The 19482-nt window shown below is 44.6% G+C and overlaps 1 protein-coding gene across 1 annotated transcript; it reads left to right on the plus strand.

The window, feature by feature from the left end:
- The first annotated feature begins 2294 nt into the window (after positions 1 to 2294).
- On the plus strand, positions 2295 to 18739 carry LOC114817368 (deleted in malignant brain tumors 1 protein-like). Its single transcript, XM_039914359.1, has 7 exons — positions 2295 to 2330; positions 3330 to 3417; positions 8101 to 8136; positions 8584 to 8616; positions 9590 to 9765; positions 13188 to 13579; positions 17077 to 18739. Exons 1-7 carry the CDS (start codon positions 2295 to 2297, stop codon positions 17351 to 17353), a joined length of 1038 nt encoding a protein of 345 aa, XP_039770293.1. The 3' UTR covers positions 17354 to 18739.
- Positions 18740 to 19482: the final 743 nt, after the last annotated feature.

Raw genomic sequence — 19482 nt, forward strand, 5'->3', positions numbered from 1 at the left:
AACAAGACTTTACATATTTTTCTTAAATAACATTAGATTCCTCCTGCTGCTCCTTTCTCTGTTCCTGAAATTGCATTTCCAGCCCCCAATACAGTGTTCTTCACAAGTGGAGGGTTCAGTCAATGCTATGGACACTGAAACTGGTGAAGATGACTTTTCAGTGCCAGTAGAATGGATTGAGTTCCTACTAAGTGCAGAGCACTGTTCCGGAAGCTGAGGGGACACACACTTTAGTCAAAGATCCCTGCCCCCTCAGCGAGCTGCTAGGAACAGAAGAGTTTTGGAGATAGATGTTTAGTTTAGGAGGTAATAAAAGTTTTAGATGCTTAAATTTCCTTCCCCGTGTCTGTGCTCCCCTTGAGCGTCTGGCATGGTGACAGCTGGGATCGACTCTCCTCCTCTAGACAGTAAGCTCATCAGTTATATTGTTATATTGTACTCTCCCAAGTGTTTAGTTCAATGCTCTGCACCCAGTAAGTGCTCAATAAATGATTGATTGATTGATCTCTCGATCTCAACTTATTTAATGTACAGTATTCGACTTATGGTGTTCCCTTTACCCATTTCCTCACCCTTCTATATATACTGATGTGTCCGCTCTCATGGGTACTTAATAATAATAATGATGGCATTTGTTAAGTGTTTACTATGTGCTGAGCACTGTTGTAAATGCTGGGGGGCGGCGGTACAAGGTAATCAGCTTGTCCCACATGGGGCTCACAGCCTTAACACCCATTTTACAGATGAGGTAACTGAGGCACAGAGAGGTTAAGTGACTTGGCCAAAGTCACACAGCTGACAAGTGGCAGAGCCGGGATTAGAACCCATGACCTCTGACTCCTAAGACCGTGCTCTTTCCACTGACCCACACTGCTTCTCTTTCACTGTGGTTGGGATTTGGATGCTATTGATTGACAAAGGAATTGTTTACAATAAATCAAGCACTGTATTAAATGCTTGGAAAAGTGTAATATCAATCAGTGGTCAATAACATCTATTGAGCCCTTACTGTGTGTTCAGAGCCCTGTTCGAAGCATTTGGAAAAGTACAATATAGCAGAATTGGTATATATGTTCCCTGCCAGCGTGGCTCAGTGGAAAGAGCATGGGCTTTGGAGTCAGAGGTCATGGGTTCGAATCCCGGCTCTGCCACTTGTCAGCTGTGTGACTGTGGGCAAGTCACTTCCCTTCTCTGTGCCTCAGTTACCTCATCTGTAAAATGGGGATGAAGACTGTGAGCCCCACGTGGGACAACCTGATTCCCTTCTGTCTACCCCAGCGCTTAGAACAGTGCTCTGCACATAGTAAGCGCTTAACAAATACCAACATTATTGTTATTTTTGGGTGCTTACTATGGGTAAACTCACTGAGGGCAGGGAATGGGTCTGTTTATTGTTACATTGTACTCTCCCAAGTGCTTAGTACAGCACTCTGCGCACAATAAGTGCTCAATTAATACGATTGAATAAAGTGAATTAATGAAGAGCAATCAAGCAATCATATTTATTGAGTGTTTCCTGTGTGCAGAGCACACAGTGTTCTAAGCGGTTCTTGTCTTAGCCGTCAAGTCGTTTCCGACCTATAGCGACACCACGGACACACCCGTGTCCCTTCTCCCAGAACAACTCACTCTCTATCAGCAATCATTCTGGTAGTGGATCCAGAGTTTTCTTGGTAAAAATACAGAAGTGCTTTACCAATGCCGCCTTCCGTGCAGTAAACTCGAGTCTCTGCCCTCGACTCTCTTCCGTGCCGCTGCTGCCCAGCATGAGTGAGTTATGACCTGTAGCAGATTGCCTGCCACTCGCTAGCCACTGCCCAAGCTTGGAAGGGAATGGGTAGGCCTCTCCTCGACTCTCCCTACCATAGCCGAGACTGGTAGAGGACTGGAAACTCTCCAGGTGCGACACTGAGAGGGCTATGAGCGGTTAGGAGAGTATAAAATAACAGAGTGGGCAGACATCTTCTGCCCTCAGTGAGTTTACAGTTAGAGGATTTTACTACGTGGTTGGGAAAGTACAATTCAACAAAGTTGATGGACGCGTTCCATGCCCACAAGGAGCTTACTGTCTAGAGAAGAGTAAACATTCTAGAGGGGATAATGATGTTATTTGTTGAGCACTTAGGTAGACATAAGATAATTAGGTTAAACACAGCCCCTGTCCGTATGGGACATAGTCTATGGGAGGAGCTTAGAAATTCCTGTCTAATTAAAGACTTTGGGGTGAGATTTAAGGCTGGTTCTGAAGATCAATCCTAGAACTGCTTTTTACCTGTCAATCTCTAGATGTTAAAATGTTAACATCAGATGTTAAAGATGTTAACCATCAGGTAGTGCTGATGTTAAAAATAAGGGAGGAGAGCCTCTCCCAGTATTGCCTGCTGTAATTGATCAGGATGCTTTCAAAACTCCTTTGGCTACAGAAGAGTACCTGCTTGAAGCCATCTTCCACTGTCCTGAGAAAAGAAACAAATGCCCAAATCCATGAGCAAATGACTTTTATTTCCCCTGACCCAGAGCTCATTTTACTGTCCTGCATAATCCATTCACTTAACTTCTCTGTGCCTCAGTTACCTCATCTGTAAAATGGAGATTAAGACTGTGAGCCCCACGTGGGACAACCTGATTCCCCTGTGTCTACCCCAGCGCTTAGAACAGTGCTCGGCACATAGTAAGCGCTTAACAAATATCAACATTATTATTTATTTTCCCAACATATAAAAAAGCCCAATTTTCCCTCTCTGTTTATCTTTTGACCCTTCGCGTGACCTAGATTTAGTGGTATAACTGGAGATAGTAGTGAATGACTTTCCTAGTTTATTTGAAAGTCAATATATTTAATGAATGGTTCAATTAAAATACGAACCTCACTGGACCTTAATCATCTATTTCACTATAGATAACATCCAAATCTGATTTTTACATTTCTCTAGGTACAGATTCAATGTCAGAAGAGGTTGAAACTTCTTCACCTGGTAATATTCCACCTTTTGATGTTTTATAACACATTTTTACATTTCTCTAGGTACAGATTCAATGTCAGAAGAGGTTGAAACTTCTTCACCTGGTAATATTCCACCTTTTGATGTTTTATAACACAAATATAATAGAATATTAATTGCTCAGATTAATGTTATATGAAATACATTATTCCATTTAATAGTACTAGTTCCTTGAATTTTTGCAGCACATTTATTTCCTTAAGCACTTTCTCTTCAACTAGATGATTTGATCCTTAAATTATCCTTCAAAGGTTAGGAGCATAATAGCTCATAGTAAAATCCAGGGATGTTGCCTTTTTGTCTTTTTCTGTGTTTCTTTCTAAATAGATGTGGAGAGCACAAAAAAAAGGAAACTTATTAGTATCATTTTGTTTCTCAGGTATTTCCACTCATACAGAAGTGTCTCCTGTAACAAGTAAGTTTTTTTAACCTCTGAAGAATTATCTGGTTGTTCTAGGGCTTCTATTCTTTTCTATTTCAATGTCAATCAATTGTATTTATTGAGCACATACTGTGTGCAATGCACTGTACTAAGAACTTGGGAGAGTACAACACAACAATACAGCAGTGACATTCCCTGCCCGCAACGAGCTTACAAGTCTAGAGGAGGAGACAGATATTAATATAAATTATGAATATGTACATAAGTGCCAAGGGATTGATGGAGGGGTGAATAAAGGGAGCAAATCAGTGGGAGGCAGAAGGGAGTGGGAGAAGAGGGAATGAGGGCTTAATCAGGGAGTGCCTCTTGGAGGAGATATGTCTTCAATAAGGCTTTTAAGGCAAAGCAGGAAGAATGATTATCTATGAGGTATGAAGAGGGAAGGCTTCCAGTCCAGAAGCCGAATGTGGAGGAGAGGTCAGCCACGAGACAGTTGAGAACAAAGTGACTAGGTTGGCATTTTGGAAGAGCAAAGTGTGTGGGCTGGATTGTAGTAGGAAATCAGGGAGGTAAAGTGAGGCGAGAGCAAGATTAATAAGTGCTTTAAAGCCAATGGTGAGGGATTTCTGTTTGATGCAGAAGTGGATGGGGAAAGAGGGACTGAACATTTTTGTAGAAAAATAATCTGGGCAGCAGAGTGAAGTATGGACTGGAGTGGATGTGTTAAGTGTAAGGTGTTGGTGGGCCATGAAAGGAGAGATGTCCTGAAGATAGGAGTAAATGCGGGACTCCACAGAAGGAGAGAGAGCAGGGCTGGAGATGAAGATTTGGGAATCATCTGCATACAGATGGTAGTTAAAGACATGGGAGCAGTCCAAGGGAGTGAGTGGACATGGAGAATAGAAGAAAACCCAGAAATGAACCTTAACAGACTCCCAGAGTTTCTGGGGTCAGAGGAAGAGCAGGAGTCCATGAAAGAGATGGAGAATGAGCAGCCAGATAGGAGGGGAATTAGTAGAAGATAGTGTCACTGAAGCCAAGGTTGGATAAGGTTTCCAGGAGAAGGGGGTGGTCGACAGTGCAGAAGGCAGCTGAGCGGTCGGGGAGAATTAGGATGCAGTAGAGGCCATTGAATTTGGAAAAAAGGAGATCACTGGTGACCTTTGAGAGGGAAGTTTTTGTGGAGTGAAGGCAGTGGAAAACAGATTGGAGGGAATCAAGGAGGGAATTGAAGGAGAGGAAATGGTATAGAGAAGTCACTCAAGGAGTTTGGAAAGGAATGGTAGGAGGGAGATAGGGTGATAACTGCTGGGAGCCATGGCGTCAAGAGTAGGTTTTTTACAGATAGTGGAGACATGAGCATGTTTGTATATGTTCAGGCCATCAGGCCATTAGGGACAAGAGATCAGAAAGCAGGGAGACGGGGGTTTGAGGAAGGAGTTAAATGTCGAGAACAACTGGTGAGGCCAATGGGCATGGGAGTCAATAAGAATGGGAAATAATTTTTCCAGGTAGAGGAGAGGTGGATGAGGTTGGGCTGATATCTGGATTTCTGCCAGTAACCCTCTTTGGCTAGTGCACAGGAGAGAAGGAAGTGGTCTGTGGAGGTGATCCAGGATTCTGAATTAGTGGTACGAGATTGTCAAAGGGGTAGCGGAGCGATTGAATTGAATTCAGTAATGATTAGTGTTGAAGACGACAGTTTGATCATCAGGGAAAAGTAGTTTGAGTAAGGAGACTAAATGGGGCATGATGTCTTGAGAAAATTGGATGGTGTCATAAGAATGGAGGTCTCTGTGGGGGAACAAGGCAGATTTGCAGGGATGGGCTGCGAGGAAGAGAAGGCAGATGAGGTTGTGGTCGGATAGAGGAATTATGTAGTTGGTGAGGGTAGAGATTATATAGCGACCAGAGGTAATGACATAGACTGTGTGTCCAGGTGGGTGAGATGGGTTGAAGCAGAAGGTCAGTGGAGTCGAGGAGTGATATAAAACAGGCAGCAGAAGGGTCAGTGGGAATATCTACGTGGATACTGAAGTCCCCAAGGATCACTGTAGGAATGGGAAAAGAGAGAAGAAATGTGAGAAGGGGATCAAAATGGTACAAGAAGTTGGAGGTGGGACCTTGGGGTTGGGAGGACGCTAAATGACCACAACTAGTGGTTGATGGAGACAGATGATAGGGTCTTCAAAGGAAGGGAAAGAGAGGGATGGAGAAAGTGGGATGGTGTGAAAGCAGCACTGGGGAGCAAGAAAGAAACTGACTTCTCTCTATTTCCCAGTGAGTCTGGGGGAGTGGGTGAACATAAGGCCCCCTCTAGAGAGAGAGAGCAGCTGGGGAGACAGTGTCATCTGGGGAGAGCCAGGTTGCAGTAATGGCAAGGAGTAGCAGTGACTGGGTCAGGAACATAGCGTCCCCATAATGGAGCCGGGGGCTCCACGGGCCGTGCTCAGCTGAGGCTGTGTGGGGAGGGGTTGGACGGGAGTGAACAGCAGGACACCCGTAGGGGGAGCGGAGAGGGAGGATGAGGGGTGGTGCCGGAACAGGATAACAGGAATGGGGTCGGAAGGTTGGGGTGGTGAAAGGGATGGGGAGCAGTCGGATGTAGTGGGTGGGAGTGCTGGGAAGTGAGGACAGAGAAGGGCTGAAGGAGGGAGGGGATTGAGGTGACATGGTAGGTCAGAGAAGTTTAAGGGTTGTGGGTGAGGGTGAGGTCGATAACCTCACAACAGCAATAGCTGCTGAATCCAGTGGTGCCATGATTAAATTACTTGTTTGCAGGTTCTTGGATCTTTGAGAGCGAAGAGGAATATGTTTAGGAGTAAACAGAGGCCTTGGTTAATATAAAGACTGGAAGTTGTTGATATGTAAAAATCCAGGTCGTTATCATCATTACATCAGCCAGCCCCACCAGTTCTATGTTCTCCATTGTGGATTCAGGGCCTGCTATTTATTTGAAATGGTTTAGCTGAGGTACTGCCTTTAGATATGTGTGGATGTGCTTTCTGTGACTGCAGAAAACAACTTAGAAACTTCCTAGTAATAAGGTCAAATCTAAAGAAGATTTTTGTCAGAATCATTATCTCTCTTTTCTGTTTGGATTCTCCCCTTGGATTTGGAAAGCTGGCATCAGGAGACAATGCACGGCCGCAGGGAACGTATCTACCAGCACCACTGTATTGAATTCTCTCAAGCACTTCACTCATTCATTCAAACATATTTATTAAGCGCTTACACAAAAAACTGTACTAAACGCTTGGGAGAACACAACAAAAAGCAGACACATCCCTGTCCACAATGAATTTACAGTCTAGAGAGAGAGAGAGAGATATTAATATAAAATAACTAAATTACAGATATGTATCTAAGTGCTGTGGGGCTGGGAATGGAGTCATTAAAAGGAGCAAGTCAGAGCGATGCAGAAGGGCATAGGAATAGGAGAAGAAAGTAGGGCATAGTCAGGGAAGGCCTCTTGAAGGAGATGTGCCTTCAATAAGGCTTTGAAGGGGTGGCGAGTAATCGTCTGTTGGATTTGAGGATGGAGGGCGTTCCAGGCCAGAGGGAGGATGTGGGCAAGGGGTCGGGGGTAAGGTAGACAGGATCGAGGAATAGTGAGAAGGTTAGCATTAAAGGAGCGATGTGTGCAGGCTGGGTTGTAGTAGGAGAGTGAGGTAGGAGGGGGCAAAGTGATTGAGAGCTTTGAAGTCAATGATGAGGAGTTATTGTTTGATGCAGAGGTGGATGGGCAAACACTAGAGTTTCTTGAAGAGTGGGGAAACATGTCCTGAATGTTTTGGTAGAAAGATGATCCAGGAATAATAATAATAATGGTATTTGTTAAGTGCTTACTATACTTCAAGCACTGTTCTAAGCACTGGGGTAGATACAAGGTAAGCAGGTTGTCCCACATGGGGCTCACAGTCTTCATCCCCATTTGAGGTAACTGAGGCATGGCGAAGTTAAGGTGCTTGCCAAAAGGTCAACAGCAGACAAGTGGCAGAGAGGGGATTATAACCCACGACTTCTGACTCCCAAGCCCGGGCTCTGGCCACTAAGCCACGCTGCTTCTCTAAGCAGAGTGAAGTATAAACTGGGGTGGGGAGCGAAAAGGGGCTGGGAGGTCAGCAAGGAGGCAATTTGGTGACAAATTGAATATGAGGGTTGAATGAGAGAGGAGTCGAGGATAATGCCAAGGCTTGTGAGACAGGGAAAGTGATGGTGTTGTCTACGGAGATGGCCAAGTCTGGGAGAGTAGAGGGTTTGGGAAGATAAGAAGCACATCCGTCTGTACAGAAGGCCGTATAATTTCTGACAAAGATCAATCAATCATATTTATTGAGGGCTTACTGTGTGCAGAGCACTGTACTAAGCGCTTGGGAGAGTACAACAATATAAGACATTCCCAGCCCACAACAAGCTTACAGTCTAGAGGGGGAGACTGACATAAATATACATAAATTATATGTATAAATGTATATTACATATGTACAGATATGTACATAAGAAGAGTTGTGTGCATGCAAGCAGCTGCATTGGAGAGTTTTCTTTAATGAAGGATTCATCGAGAATGTAACCCTGGTGTTATAGGGAAACTGAATGTATCATAAATCGGTGTCTGAGTCAATTATGGTTTCTCTAAAGTGTGGTTTATCTTTCATCAGTAAATGCCATACTCATCATTATGATAATGTTAATAATGATCTGCTGCCTTTTCAGCCCATTCAAAGACATCTGGATCATTCACTCTCAACGGTAATTCATGTTTCGTTTTTGGCTTATGGGTTAGGGGATTTTTCTATTTGTAAATCCAAGTGACACAAGCTCTGTGGGTTATCATCCCAATGGAAGGCCTATGTACCCCATAAGGGAGTCCTGCTTGCAATCAATTTGGCTTAATCCTTTTTACAGTAGGTAGTTCTTGCTCTTCAAAATGCCGAATATAGGATGCAGTTTCAAATGAAAACCAGGACGGAGTGGTTTTTTCACTATAGAACATTCTAGACTCCAATTGTGTGTTGAGAATGAATTCTAAGTCCCTACTTCAGGATTTCCAATATCATGCAAGCCAAAATACACGATATAGAGGCCCAATTTCCGATTTTCCTATTTTAACCATCACCTGACAATTTGGTGCCCAGATTTGCTCCCTGTTCTAATGGTGAAGGAAATATTTCTCTTTTATCTTTTTCTCATCAACAGTTGCAGCTGACTCAGACTTACCCAAAGGAAATGGTAAATGTTGTTTCCGTCCAAGCTTTTGTGGCCATCAGTGGGGGGGAGCAACCAAAGGGGTGATAGATAGTCCTAAAGAGGATAAATGGCAGAGAAACAGAGATAATCTTTACACTGTAACCCCAAAGCCTAGAAGAGGGATGGGAAGAGGGAGGGGGCCACACAAGCTAGAAACTATTTCAGGAAAAAGGCCTTGTGGGTTTTTTAAATCTGAAATCCCTCTCAGGATACAGGAGATGGACTGTTTGAAGTAACTGTGACTCCTAGTGGATTTGCAACTCTGAACATTTACACTGCCAGCTATGTGATGTTGGTAAGGTCACTTAACTCCTCTGTGACTCAGTTTCCTCATCTGCAAATTGGGAATCCAATATATGTTCCCCTTCTGACTCAGACTATGAGCCCCATGTGGGACAGGGACTGTGTCTGACCTGATTATCTTATATCTACCCCAACACTTTGAACTGTGCTTGACACAGAGAGAGTACTTAAATACCACTATTATAGCTATTATTATTATTATTACTATTATTATCTATAGGTCCCATGTCTTTTGAGAGAAAGTGGAGTGAAGGTAGAGAAGTAGTCAAATGCCAGTACAGTGCCTGGTTTATAGTAAGTTCTTAACAAATGCCATAATTATTATAATCAATAGCCTCTTCCATCCCTCCCACTGGAGAAGAATATAAATTAGCCTTCCCAGGGATTTACCAGGATTTGTTTTGAGCTTTGCTCTCATCTTGCACTTCTGCAATCTTCCAAGAGCAATAGCAGTAATCGTATTTCTTAAGTCCTTTCAGAGTGCAGAGCATTCTACTAAGCACTAGGAAAGAGGATTTAAGTGGGAGTTGGACACAGGCCCCGTCCCTCGAAAGACTCACGATCAGTAGACTAAGTTTAAGACTTCTGAACTCCATCCGACGTGAATTTCTTCACATCTCATCTCCCTTCCCACCTCTTTCGCTTCCTCCAGCCCAGCTCTCTTGCCTGCCTACCGGCATCCGCGCCATCATCGACAGAGGCTACCTCCGAAAGCTGGGATACTCCTCGTGGAATGTCCATTTGAATGACGCATCGTGTAGGCCCAAGGTTACAAAGAACTACGTGGTTTTCAACATACCCTATGGTCACTGTGGCACTGTAAAACAGGTGAGGAATTATAAAACCAGAGCAGTCAGATTAGGGTATCTGACCCAAACAGGACATTTGCTGAAGTTTGGCAAAATAAAGAATTTCTCCATATTTAAAAAAAAAAAAAAAGATGTGATGGAGGAGGAAAGGATTAAAAAAAAACTAGGTTATGGCCTGCATTGGACAAGTCATTCGCTATTTTTATTCAAGCATCTTCTGTGGGGTCTACTATATACAGAGCACTATAGTAAAAATAATAATAATGTTGGTATTTTTTAAGTGCTTACTGTGTGCCAAGCACTGTTCTAAGTGCTGGGGTAGACATAGGTAATCAGGTTGTCCCACGTAGGGCTCACAGTCTTCATCCCCATTTTACAGATGAGGGAACTGAGGCACAGAGAAGTTAAGTGACTTGCCCAAGGTCACACAGCTGACAAGCGGCGGAGCCAGGATTAGAACCCACAACCTCTGACTCCCAAGCCACTTGGGAGAATATTTTATCTTCATAAGGATTTTGCTTCCTTTTGGATAATAGGAATGTGTTCTTTCCACCAATCGGTCATCACTGAAGAGTAGAGATGCAGGTTATAGAGTACTTTGAGATCTAAAGATCAGCAGGGAAGCAGTATGCCCTAGTAGAGAAGCATCTTGGCCTCGTGTAAACAGCCCAGTACTGGGAGTCAGAAGACAGGGCTTCTAGTCAAGGCTCTTCAACTTGCCTGCTGTGGGACTTTGGACAAGTCCCTCAATGTCTCTGTGCCTCAGTTTCTTCACCTGTAAAATGGAAAATAAATACCTCTTCTTCCTCCCCGTTAGGCTGAGAGCCCCAGGTGGGTCAGGGACTGTGATTCTAATTGGATTGTATCTACCCTCACCTTTAGCACAGTGTTTAACACATAGCTTAATAAATACCAGAATGACTAGTAATAATAATGGCATTTGTTAAGCACTTACTATGTGCCAAGCAATAATAATAATAATGTTGGCATTTGTTGAGCGCTTACTATGTGCAGAGCACTGTTCTAAGCGCTGGGGTAGACATAGGGGAATCAGGTTGTCCCACGTGGGGCTCACAGTCTTAATCCCCATTTTACAGATGAGGGAACTGAGGCACAGAGAAGTTAAGTGACTTGCCCACAGTCACACAGCTGACAAGTGGTAGAGCTGGGATTCGAACTCACGAGCCCTGACTCCAAAGCCCATGCACTGTTCTAAGCGTTGGGGGGGATGCAAGGTAATGAGGTTGTCCCACGTGGGGCTCATGATCTTGAGCCCCATTTTACAGATGAGGTAACTGAGGCACAAAGAAGTGAAGTGACTTATCCAAAGTCACACAGCTGATAAGTGGCAGAGCTGGGATTAGAACCCATGACCTCTGACTCCCAAGCCATCCAGTGCCATGTGTCTCTTTTTAAATGGTATTTGTTAAGTGTTTACTATATGCCAGGCATTGTGCTGAGTGCTGGGGTAGATACAAGATAATCGGGTTGGACGCAGTCCCAGTCCCACATACGGCTCACAGACTTAATCGCCAATTTGCAGATGAGGGAACTGAGGCACAGAGAAGTTAAGCGACTTGTCCGAAGTCACACTCAGACGAGTGGCAGAGCTGGGATTAGAACCCAGTTCTTCTGACTCCCAGGCTCATGATCTTTCCATTTCTACCAACGCTATTGTACTGTACTCTCCCGAGTGCTTAGTAAATGCTCAATAAATACCTCTGTTCAATTGATTCATTGATAGTGAGACTGAAAGGTATAATTCTGGCTATTCATTCAATAGTATTTATTCATTCAAGAGTATTTATTGAGTGCTTACTATGTGCAGAGCACTCAGGCACTTCCTATAACCTCGGGTCCCAGGCTTGCGTTCATTCATTCATTCGGTAGTATTTGAGCGCTTACTATGTGCACAGCACTGAACTAAGCGCTTGAAATGTACAATTTGGCAACAGATAGAGACAATCCCTGCCCACTGACGGGTTTACAATCTAATCGATGAGTTTACAGTCTAATCACCCAATATTAGGTACCGTGAAGCTAATCTGACTTTAAGGACAGACATCTTTTTGTATGGCCAGTTGCCTGAGATTAACTGCTTTCAAGGTGGCTTTACTGAGTGACTATTTCCTTTGGCCAGTGCCCTAAAGCTCAATTTTGTCACGGTTAGAGAAGACGGGGCAAGATGTGGGTAGGCCGCAGTGGGTAGGACCACCCACTGACCCCCTATTTTCTAGGTGAAGAAAACCTTGCCCTGGTGTGCTCTTAGGCAGATTTTCCCACCAGTCAGATTCCATCTGGTGTGACCCATCAGCAGAGGCCATTAAGAACACAGGGACTAATCAGAGGAAGGGATGAAGTGAGCACTCAACTGGCCGATTTTTCCACTAATCAGATCCTGCCGGGGGGGGGGGGGGGGGGGGGGGAACCAATTAGAGGAAGGGGCAGGAGGGATGGAATCAAAGCTGGAAGAACCCAAAGAACAAAGGTTGCCTGGAAGGCTTTCATTTGTCATGGAAGGCTAGCCACAAACCTAAAGTGTAGCTATTCCAGCATCAGTAAACAAAACTGAATGATGTTCTAAATTTAGAATGAAGAACCCTAAGTGGAAAAAAAAGGGGGCAACTGCCAGAGAATCAATATCTTGATCGTCAACAATCCATGCTGACTACTAATGAAGAAGACTGGTCAGCTGGCAATATGAAGGCTCAGTTTCCACTCCATGAAGAGCAGCTGCCATGTTGTGTTCATCTGCCCTCTTCCTTCCCTCTGGCTGGCTGGCTCATTAAATCTCTGATTCATAGGAGAATCGACCACTCCCAACATTACCAACTTTACCTCTCTCCCTCTGCCCTCATGTAGTCTAGACTTTAGGCATCGACCAGCCACCCATCCACCAAACCATGCCTGGTGGGAAACCTTGGCAGGCGTGTGAAGGCATGTGACCTCTCCAGAAAGCAACTCGGGCAGCACTGGCCCTTGCTCTTATATTTCTCCTTCGGATGCAGTTATCGAGCGTGAAAGCAGCGCGGCCTAATGGAAAGAGCATGGGCCTAGGAGTCAGAGGAACCGGGTTCTAATCCCGGTTCTACCACCAGTCTGCTGTGTGACTAGTTCCCTCATCTGCAAAATGGGAATTCAGTACCTGTTCTTCCTACTAAGACTGTGAGTCCCACATTGGACCGGTTTTTCTGGTCTCTACCCCAGCCTTTAGCGCAGTGCTTGGTATACAGTACGTGCTTGACAAATATTATTATTATTATCATTACACATAACCCCTGCCCACAGGGAGCTTACACTCCAAAGCTGAGTCTCCTGTTAAACTAGCAACTTTCCCTGCCTTTTTAAGTCTTTCTCCTTCAAATCTACCTGAGAGAAGTATAGCATCCTTCATCAAAACTAATTTCACTTTAATTTCACTTGTGTCTCTTCTTTTACCAGGAAAGAAAAGGCTTGACCAGCTATTCCAACTCCATCAAAAACAGGATCCAACCCAGTCAGATGATCTTAAGGCAAAAGGTTCCACAACTGCACCTCACTTGCCACGTGGACCAGACATCTGTGATGGAAGCAGCATTACAGGTCGACGGTCGGGGGAGAAACCAGCAGATTGGGCCCACAGACTATGACGTGTCCATCTCCTTCTTTGAATCGCCAGCTTTCTGGGGTCCCGGGAGCCAGACCCACTACTATGCTGGCCGAAGGAAAGATGTTTTCCTCCAAGCCACCCTCCACACTCCTGATCCAAACCTGGTCATATCTGTGGACACGTGTCTCGTCTCTCCAGATGCCACGGATTTTACAACTGTGAAATATTACTTAATCCAGGAAGGGTAAGAAAAATGTGTGACTATTAAGAATGAAAAAAGGGAAAGAATCTCCTGAAGCGTACATGCTTTTTAAAAGGAGGGCTCAGGAATGCATAAAGCGTTCCCCTTCTTTCAAGCCAGTAGGGTGCCAAATGGCTGTCAGAATATTAGGAGACCAAATGCTATCCTTCCTGTAGCTTGGTGGTTCAAGATTCTCCATTCAGGATGGTGCTGGCTTCTCCAACAGGATCTGGCCTGGGTTTTTCAATCAATCAGTTGTATTTATTGAGCACTTACTGTGTGCAGAGCACTGTACTAAGTGCTGGGAGAGTACAGTGTAGCAGATCTGGTAGACACATTCCCTGCCCACAACAAACCTACAGTGTAGGGGGGATACAGACAATGAGAGTTGGGGCCCTGGGGATACAATTCATTGTATCCTGTTTACGAGATAATCAGGAGGGACAGAGTCTCTGGCCCACAGGGGGCTAACAGTCAAGTATGAAGAAAAACAGGGAGTAAATCCCCATTTTGCAGTTGAGGAAATGGAGGCACCGTGAAGTTAAGTGACTTAGACAAGCAGGCAAGTGACAGAATTAGAACCCAGGTCCTCTGGCTCCCAGCCCTGTGTTCTATCCACTTCTTCATCATCACCTTCAACATCCGCATCAACCCAACCCTGCAATGAGAGTCTACTGTGTGCAGAGCAGTATAACGGGAGCAGTATAATGGGAGAAGAAAGTGGATAGGTAGAAAGGGGAGAGCTGATTAAGGGCCTTACAACCAATGTTCAAAAGGTTTTGTGGGATGCAGAGAGGAAGGGAAGGGCACTGGGGGTTTTGAAGAGTGGTTCGTGTTTTAGAAAAATGAAGCCACCAGTGAGTTGAAATATGGTTTAGAAAGAGAAGCAATTGAGGCAGGGAAACTAGTGAGGAGGCCGGTGCAAGAGTCAAGCCAGGATAGGGCATGAGCCTCGACCAGAGGTGGAGAGGAAGGGACAGATCCTCCAAAGGTTGTGGAGACAAACCTGACAGAATTTGGGGACGATCTGTGTTAATACAAGCACTTATCCATCCCGCCTTTATTTACGGCATCAGCCACCTTGCTGACCTCCCTGCCTCCTGTCTCTCCCCACTCCAGTCCATACTTCACTCTGATGCCTGGATCATTTTTCTACAGAAACATTCAGTCTATGTTTCCCACTCCTCAAGAACCTCCATTGGTTGCCCATCCACCTCCACTCCCAACAGAAACTCCTTTAAAGCATTCAGTTACCTTGCCCCCACCTACCTCACCTTGCTGCTCTCCTACTACACCCAGCCCATATGTTTCACTCCTCTAATGCCAACTTACTCACTGTACCTTGATCTTGTCTATCTAACTGCCAACCTCTCACCTTCTTCCTGCCTCTAGCCTGGAACGCCCTCCCTCTTCGTATACGACACACAATTACTCTCCCCCTCTTCAAAATCTTATTGAAGGCACATCTCCTCCAAGAGGCCTTCCCTGACTAAACCCTCATTTCCTTTTCTCTCACTTCCTGCTGCACTGCCTTGATTTGCTCTCTTTATTCACCTCCTCTCCACCCACCTCAGCCCCAAAGCACTTACGTATATATCCATAATTTACTTATATGAATGTCCGTCTCTCCCTCTAGACTGTAAGCTCGTTGTGGGCAGGGAATGTGTCTGTTGTATTCTCCTAAGTGTTTAGTACACTGCTCTGCACACAGTAAGTGCTCAATAAATGACTGATAGATTCTGCACAGTCCAAAGGAAATTCAATCGGAGTATTTTCTCCAACATACAGAACTAACCACAGCCAGAAATCCACAACTGTTTCTGTATCTGGGGCAAGGTGTCTGTCCCAGAACAGACACAAGATTACACTGTCAGCCAGAACACCCCCAGCCGCTCCACACACCTGAGGTTTCAGTATAGGCAGGGAGCAGATCAAATTATTATTTCCCGACGCCGACGAATCCTCCCCCGGTTATCCGACAGCCAGAGACATGCGCGGGCGAATTGAGTTGAGCTTATTGCCTGCCTCCCCAGGCAGACCACCGCCCCACACCCAGGATCACAGTCCTGGTACACGTTGAGCACGACCCAGAGAGCCTAGCAATGAGGCTCACTCCCCTTCCCGCCCACACTGTCTCCTGCACGGGCTTAATGTGTGCTTGTATGTTTTATGCACTTGGCATGACCATTCAGATGACTCTCTTTCAACTTAAAAATCACCATCTTTGCCACTGCATATGTTCAATCATGGTGAGACCACAGGTCGGCACTTAGCTTGGCAGTTTAATCTAAATCTCAGCCAGGCACCTACACAGTGGGGCATCTACACAGTTTCCAAATGGTACCAGATCATCATTCCTGCATTGTCTGAGACACCTCAGCTGTTTGCATGCCATCCGGTTTGCTGTTTATATCTGGGGGAGATGATGGTCCACTGGGGAAGGTGAAACTCCCTAACCAAGGGCACCTCAATGTTAACACTTTTGTTTCCCAGGAGAAACAGTGGGTGAGCTTCGGTGCCCCAAGCAGGTTTACTTCCCCCATGATGCACGGTACCCAATTCCCACTGAACTTACCCAGGCCAGATATGACCCCTGCTTGCTCTGTCTCAGTCATTCCATCAGTCAATAAGTGCTTACTGTGTGCAGAGCACTGTACTAAACCCTTGGTAGAGTACAATATAAGAAGATAGCAGACACTTTCCTTGCCCACAGCGATCTTACAGACTAGAGGAGAAGACAAGACATTGTTATGAATAAATAAAATTTGAGGTATGTACATAGCGTTGTGGGGCTGGGAGGGGAGATGGTTAAAGGGAGCGAGTCAAGGCGACGCAGAAGGGAGTGGGAGAAGAGGAAAGGAGGGCTTAGTCGGGGAAGGCCTCTTGGAGGCGGTGTCCCTTCAATAAGGCTCAGCTCAGTTGAGTCCCCTGCACCCGTCAATGGGCAGGGATTGTCTCTCTCTGTTGCTGAAGTGTACATTCCAAGCGCTCAGTACAGTGCTCTGCACATAGTAAGCGCTCAATAAATACTATTGAATGAATGAATGAATGCAGTGCCACTTGGGCAAGGTTGAAGCCAAAGGGGTTTGACTTTTGGCCTGGAAACCCTCTTCCAGTTCAGATGTCACCTGGCGAAGCTGACAAGCTCCAAGAAAGAGGAGAAGTTTTTCAAAATTGTGGGGCCGGTAGAGATTCAGAGTGTTGGTTGATAACACTTAGGAGAAGCAGCGTGGCTCAGTGGAAAGAGCATGGGCTTTGGAGTCAGAGGTCATGGGTTCGAATCCCGGCTCTGCCACTTGTCAGCTGCATGACTGTGGGAAAGTCACTTCACTTCTCTGTGCCTCAGTTACCTCATCTGTAAAATGGGGATTAAGATTGTGAGCCCCACGTGGGACAACCTGATTCCCCTGTGTCTACCCCAGCGCTTAGAACAGTGCTCTGCACATAGTAAGCGCTTAACAAATACCAACATTATTAACATGTGGGTCTTTTCTCCCTAGGTGCATCAAGGACCATACCTATACTAATTTCAACTCCCGTCTCAAGAACATTGCACTGTTCAAATTCAACACCTTCAACTTCCTCAACAACTATGATGTGGTTTATCTGCAGTGCAAGATTGTGGTGTGTCGGGCTGGAGATTACTTTTCACGCTGCTACAAGGGCTGTGTAGGTCACAGAAAAGAAGAGACAAGCTCTAAGAAAGAGAAGGATTTCAAAATTGTGGGGCCGGTAAAGATTCAGAAAGGCGTCCTTAAGGGTACGGATCGAGAGTGACCCTCCATCCTATTGGTTTCTCTCCTCTACTCATATATATCAGCTTTAAATCAAAAGCGGAAGGTTTTTCACCTCTGAAAATGAATTCTGTATATTGGTTTCATTTAAGGAAATGGATTAGAATGATGGTATTTGGTAATTGCTTACTATGTATCAAGCATTGTCCTAAGCGCAGAGAATAAAGAAAGCGGTGAAGATTCTTTCCTTGAGATAATTGCAAAACTAATGTCCTTGTTATAGTCTTAAAATTCCAAATCCTTCACTAGTTAATCCACTAATTTATCCACAGTCCAGAAATTCTACATTTAACCTACCCTTAACCTCACCTATTTAATTCAGAATGTGTGAAACTCAGGCACAGAAATTGATCTTTTGCCTCATTTTGAAGAGATTCTCCAAGAAAGTGCCACTGTGATGCAGTTCTAGTTAACAAATTATTAAGTAAATTCTGTCCAATGACATTCCTGATTCACACAATCACCTGCCATTATGCTTGGAGCATATTATTGTCGTTAGCCCTTTACTAGGGGGAGCAATTATTTTCAGCTCAGGGAACGCCTCTGACTGATTCTTCTGAAGGGAACAGTATGAAATGGACCGGAGTCCCAAAGTCTCAACGCCCTACGTACTAAGATCCCATCTGCACATCAGCTCATTCCTCCCCAAGATCCCTGTTAGCATTCCAGGAACCTAAAAAGAAATTACCATGTTTTAACAGCTCTTTCTTAGGAAAGAATTCAGTTCGGTAAAGAAATTCACTGCGTGTGAGAGAACATATCCCTATCCCAGCTTTTTACTGATTCAAGGGATTAAAGTCAGATGAAAGGCGAATTCCCAATTTTACGTTTCCCTGAAATCAGGTAGCAAACAATATTTTTGCATTTCAAGCAAATCGCTATCTACCTAGTCCCATCCGTGTTTTCCGGTGAGCTCCATGGAAAGGGTGGAGGGTTGTTTCTTTTAGACTCCTTTTCCTCTTCCACTTTTTCAGAGGGCGTGAATGAGCTGTAGCCACCACCAGCTGAGTGGTGCTCTACCCCCAGAGTCCTTCTAAGCAGTGCGTAAAACTCAAACGGAAAAAAAAAGGAGAAAGGCTAAATAAAGGCACGTTGACAAGGAATATTTCTGTTTGTTATATTATACTCTCCCAAACTTGGTATAATGCTTTGCACACAGTAAGCACTTAATAAATTCGAGTGAATGAATGAATGATTTCACAATTTGCAGTTTCCCTTGAGGGATGCCAAAGCTAATTAACTAATGGGATAGTTAAGTGTAAATGCAATATGCAAATGAGAAGCACAAATACTTGTGAACAAACGAGCCTATTTGTTTACATGCATCTCTGATCTTAGTTCCTACAATTTTTCTTCAATTGTTTGGGGTGTAATAAATTCATTTTTTCCAACTCATCGGTCTTCTTTGTGTCTGTACTTTCAAAAAACATATTAACGCTTTATCCAGGACTTTAAACCCAACTATTGCATTCATTCATGCATTCAATCATATTTATTGAGCACTACTGTGTGCAGAGCACTGTCTAGTCTAGAGAGGGAGGCAGATATTTAAAATAATGAAAATAATTATGGATATGTATATAAGTTCTGTGGGGCTGAGGGTGGGGAGAATACAGGGTACATATTCAAGTGCAAGGGTAATCAGAAGGGAGTGGGAGAAGAGGAAATTAGGGCTGGTCAGGGAAGGCCCCTTGAGTAGATGGGCTTTTAATAAGGCTTTGAGGTGGGGAAAGTGTTCACCTGTTGGATATGAAAAAGGGAGCAAGATGTGGGTGAGGGGTCGGCAGTGAGATTGACAAGATAGAGGTACCGTGAGTAGGTTGGCATTAGAGGAGGGAAGTGTGTGGGCTAGGATGTAGTAGGAAATCACAGAGGTAAGGTAGATGGGGAGAGCTCTAAAGTCAGTGGTAAGGATTGTATGTTTGATGTGGAGTTGGAAAGGCAGGGGAGCTGCCAGCAGAAACCCAACTGTCTCAGATGTTCATGTTCCCACTCCGTTCTCCAGCTCCAGTAAATGGAGGCAGGAAAATCTTCATCTCACCTAATCAACTCACAAATTGTGGTATTTGTTAAGCGTTGACTATGTGTTGTACTAAGCGCTGGGTTGGACAT

The sequence above is a fragment of the Ornithorhynchus anatinus genome, chromosome 16 (genome assembly GCF_004115215.2).
Source record: "Ornithorhynchus anatinus isolate Pmale09 chromosome 16, mOrnAna1.pri.v4, whole genome shotgun sequence".
Lineage (NCBI taxonomy): Eukaryota > Metazoa > Chordata > Mammalia > Monotremata > Ornithorhynchidae > Ornithorhynchus > Ornithorhynchus anatinus.

Coding starts and splice junctions, on each gene's coding strand:
- LOC114817368 (XM_039914359.1), top strand. CDS start 2,295: ATGTTAACATCAGATGTTAAAGATGTTAACCATCAG. Junction 2,331..3,329: donor TTAAAGATGTTAACCATCAG/GTAGTGCTGATG, acceptor CTTTCTAAATAG/ATGTGGAGAGCACAAAAAAA. Junction 8,617..9,589: donor AGACTTACCCAAAGGAAATG/GTAAATGTTGTT, acceptor CGCTTCCTCCAG/CCCAGCTCTCTTGCCTGCCT.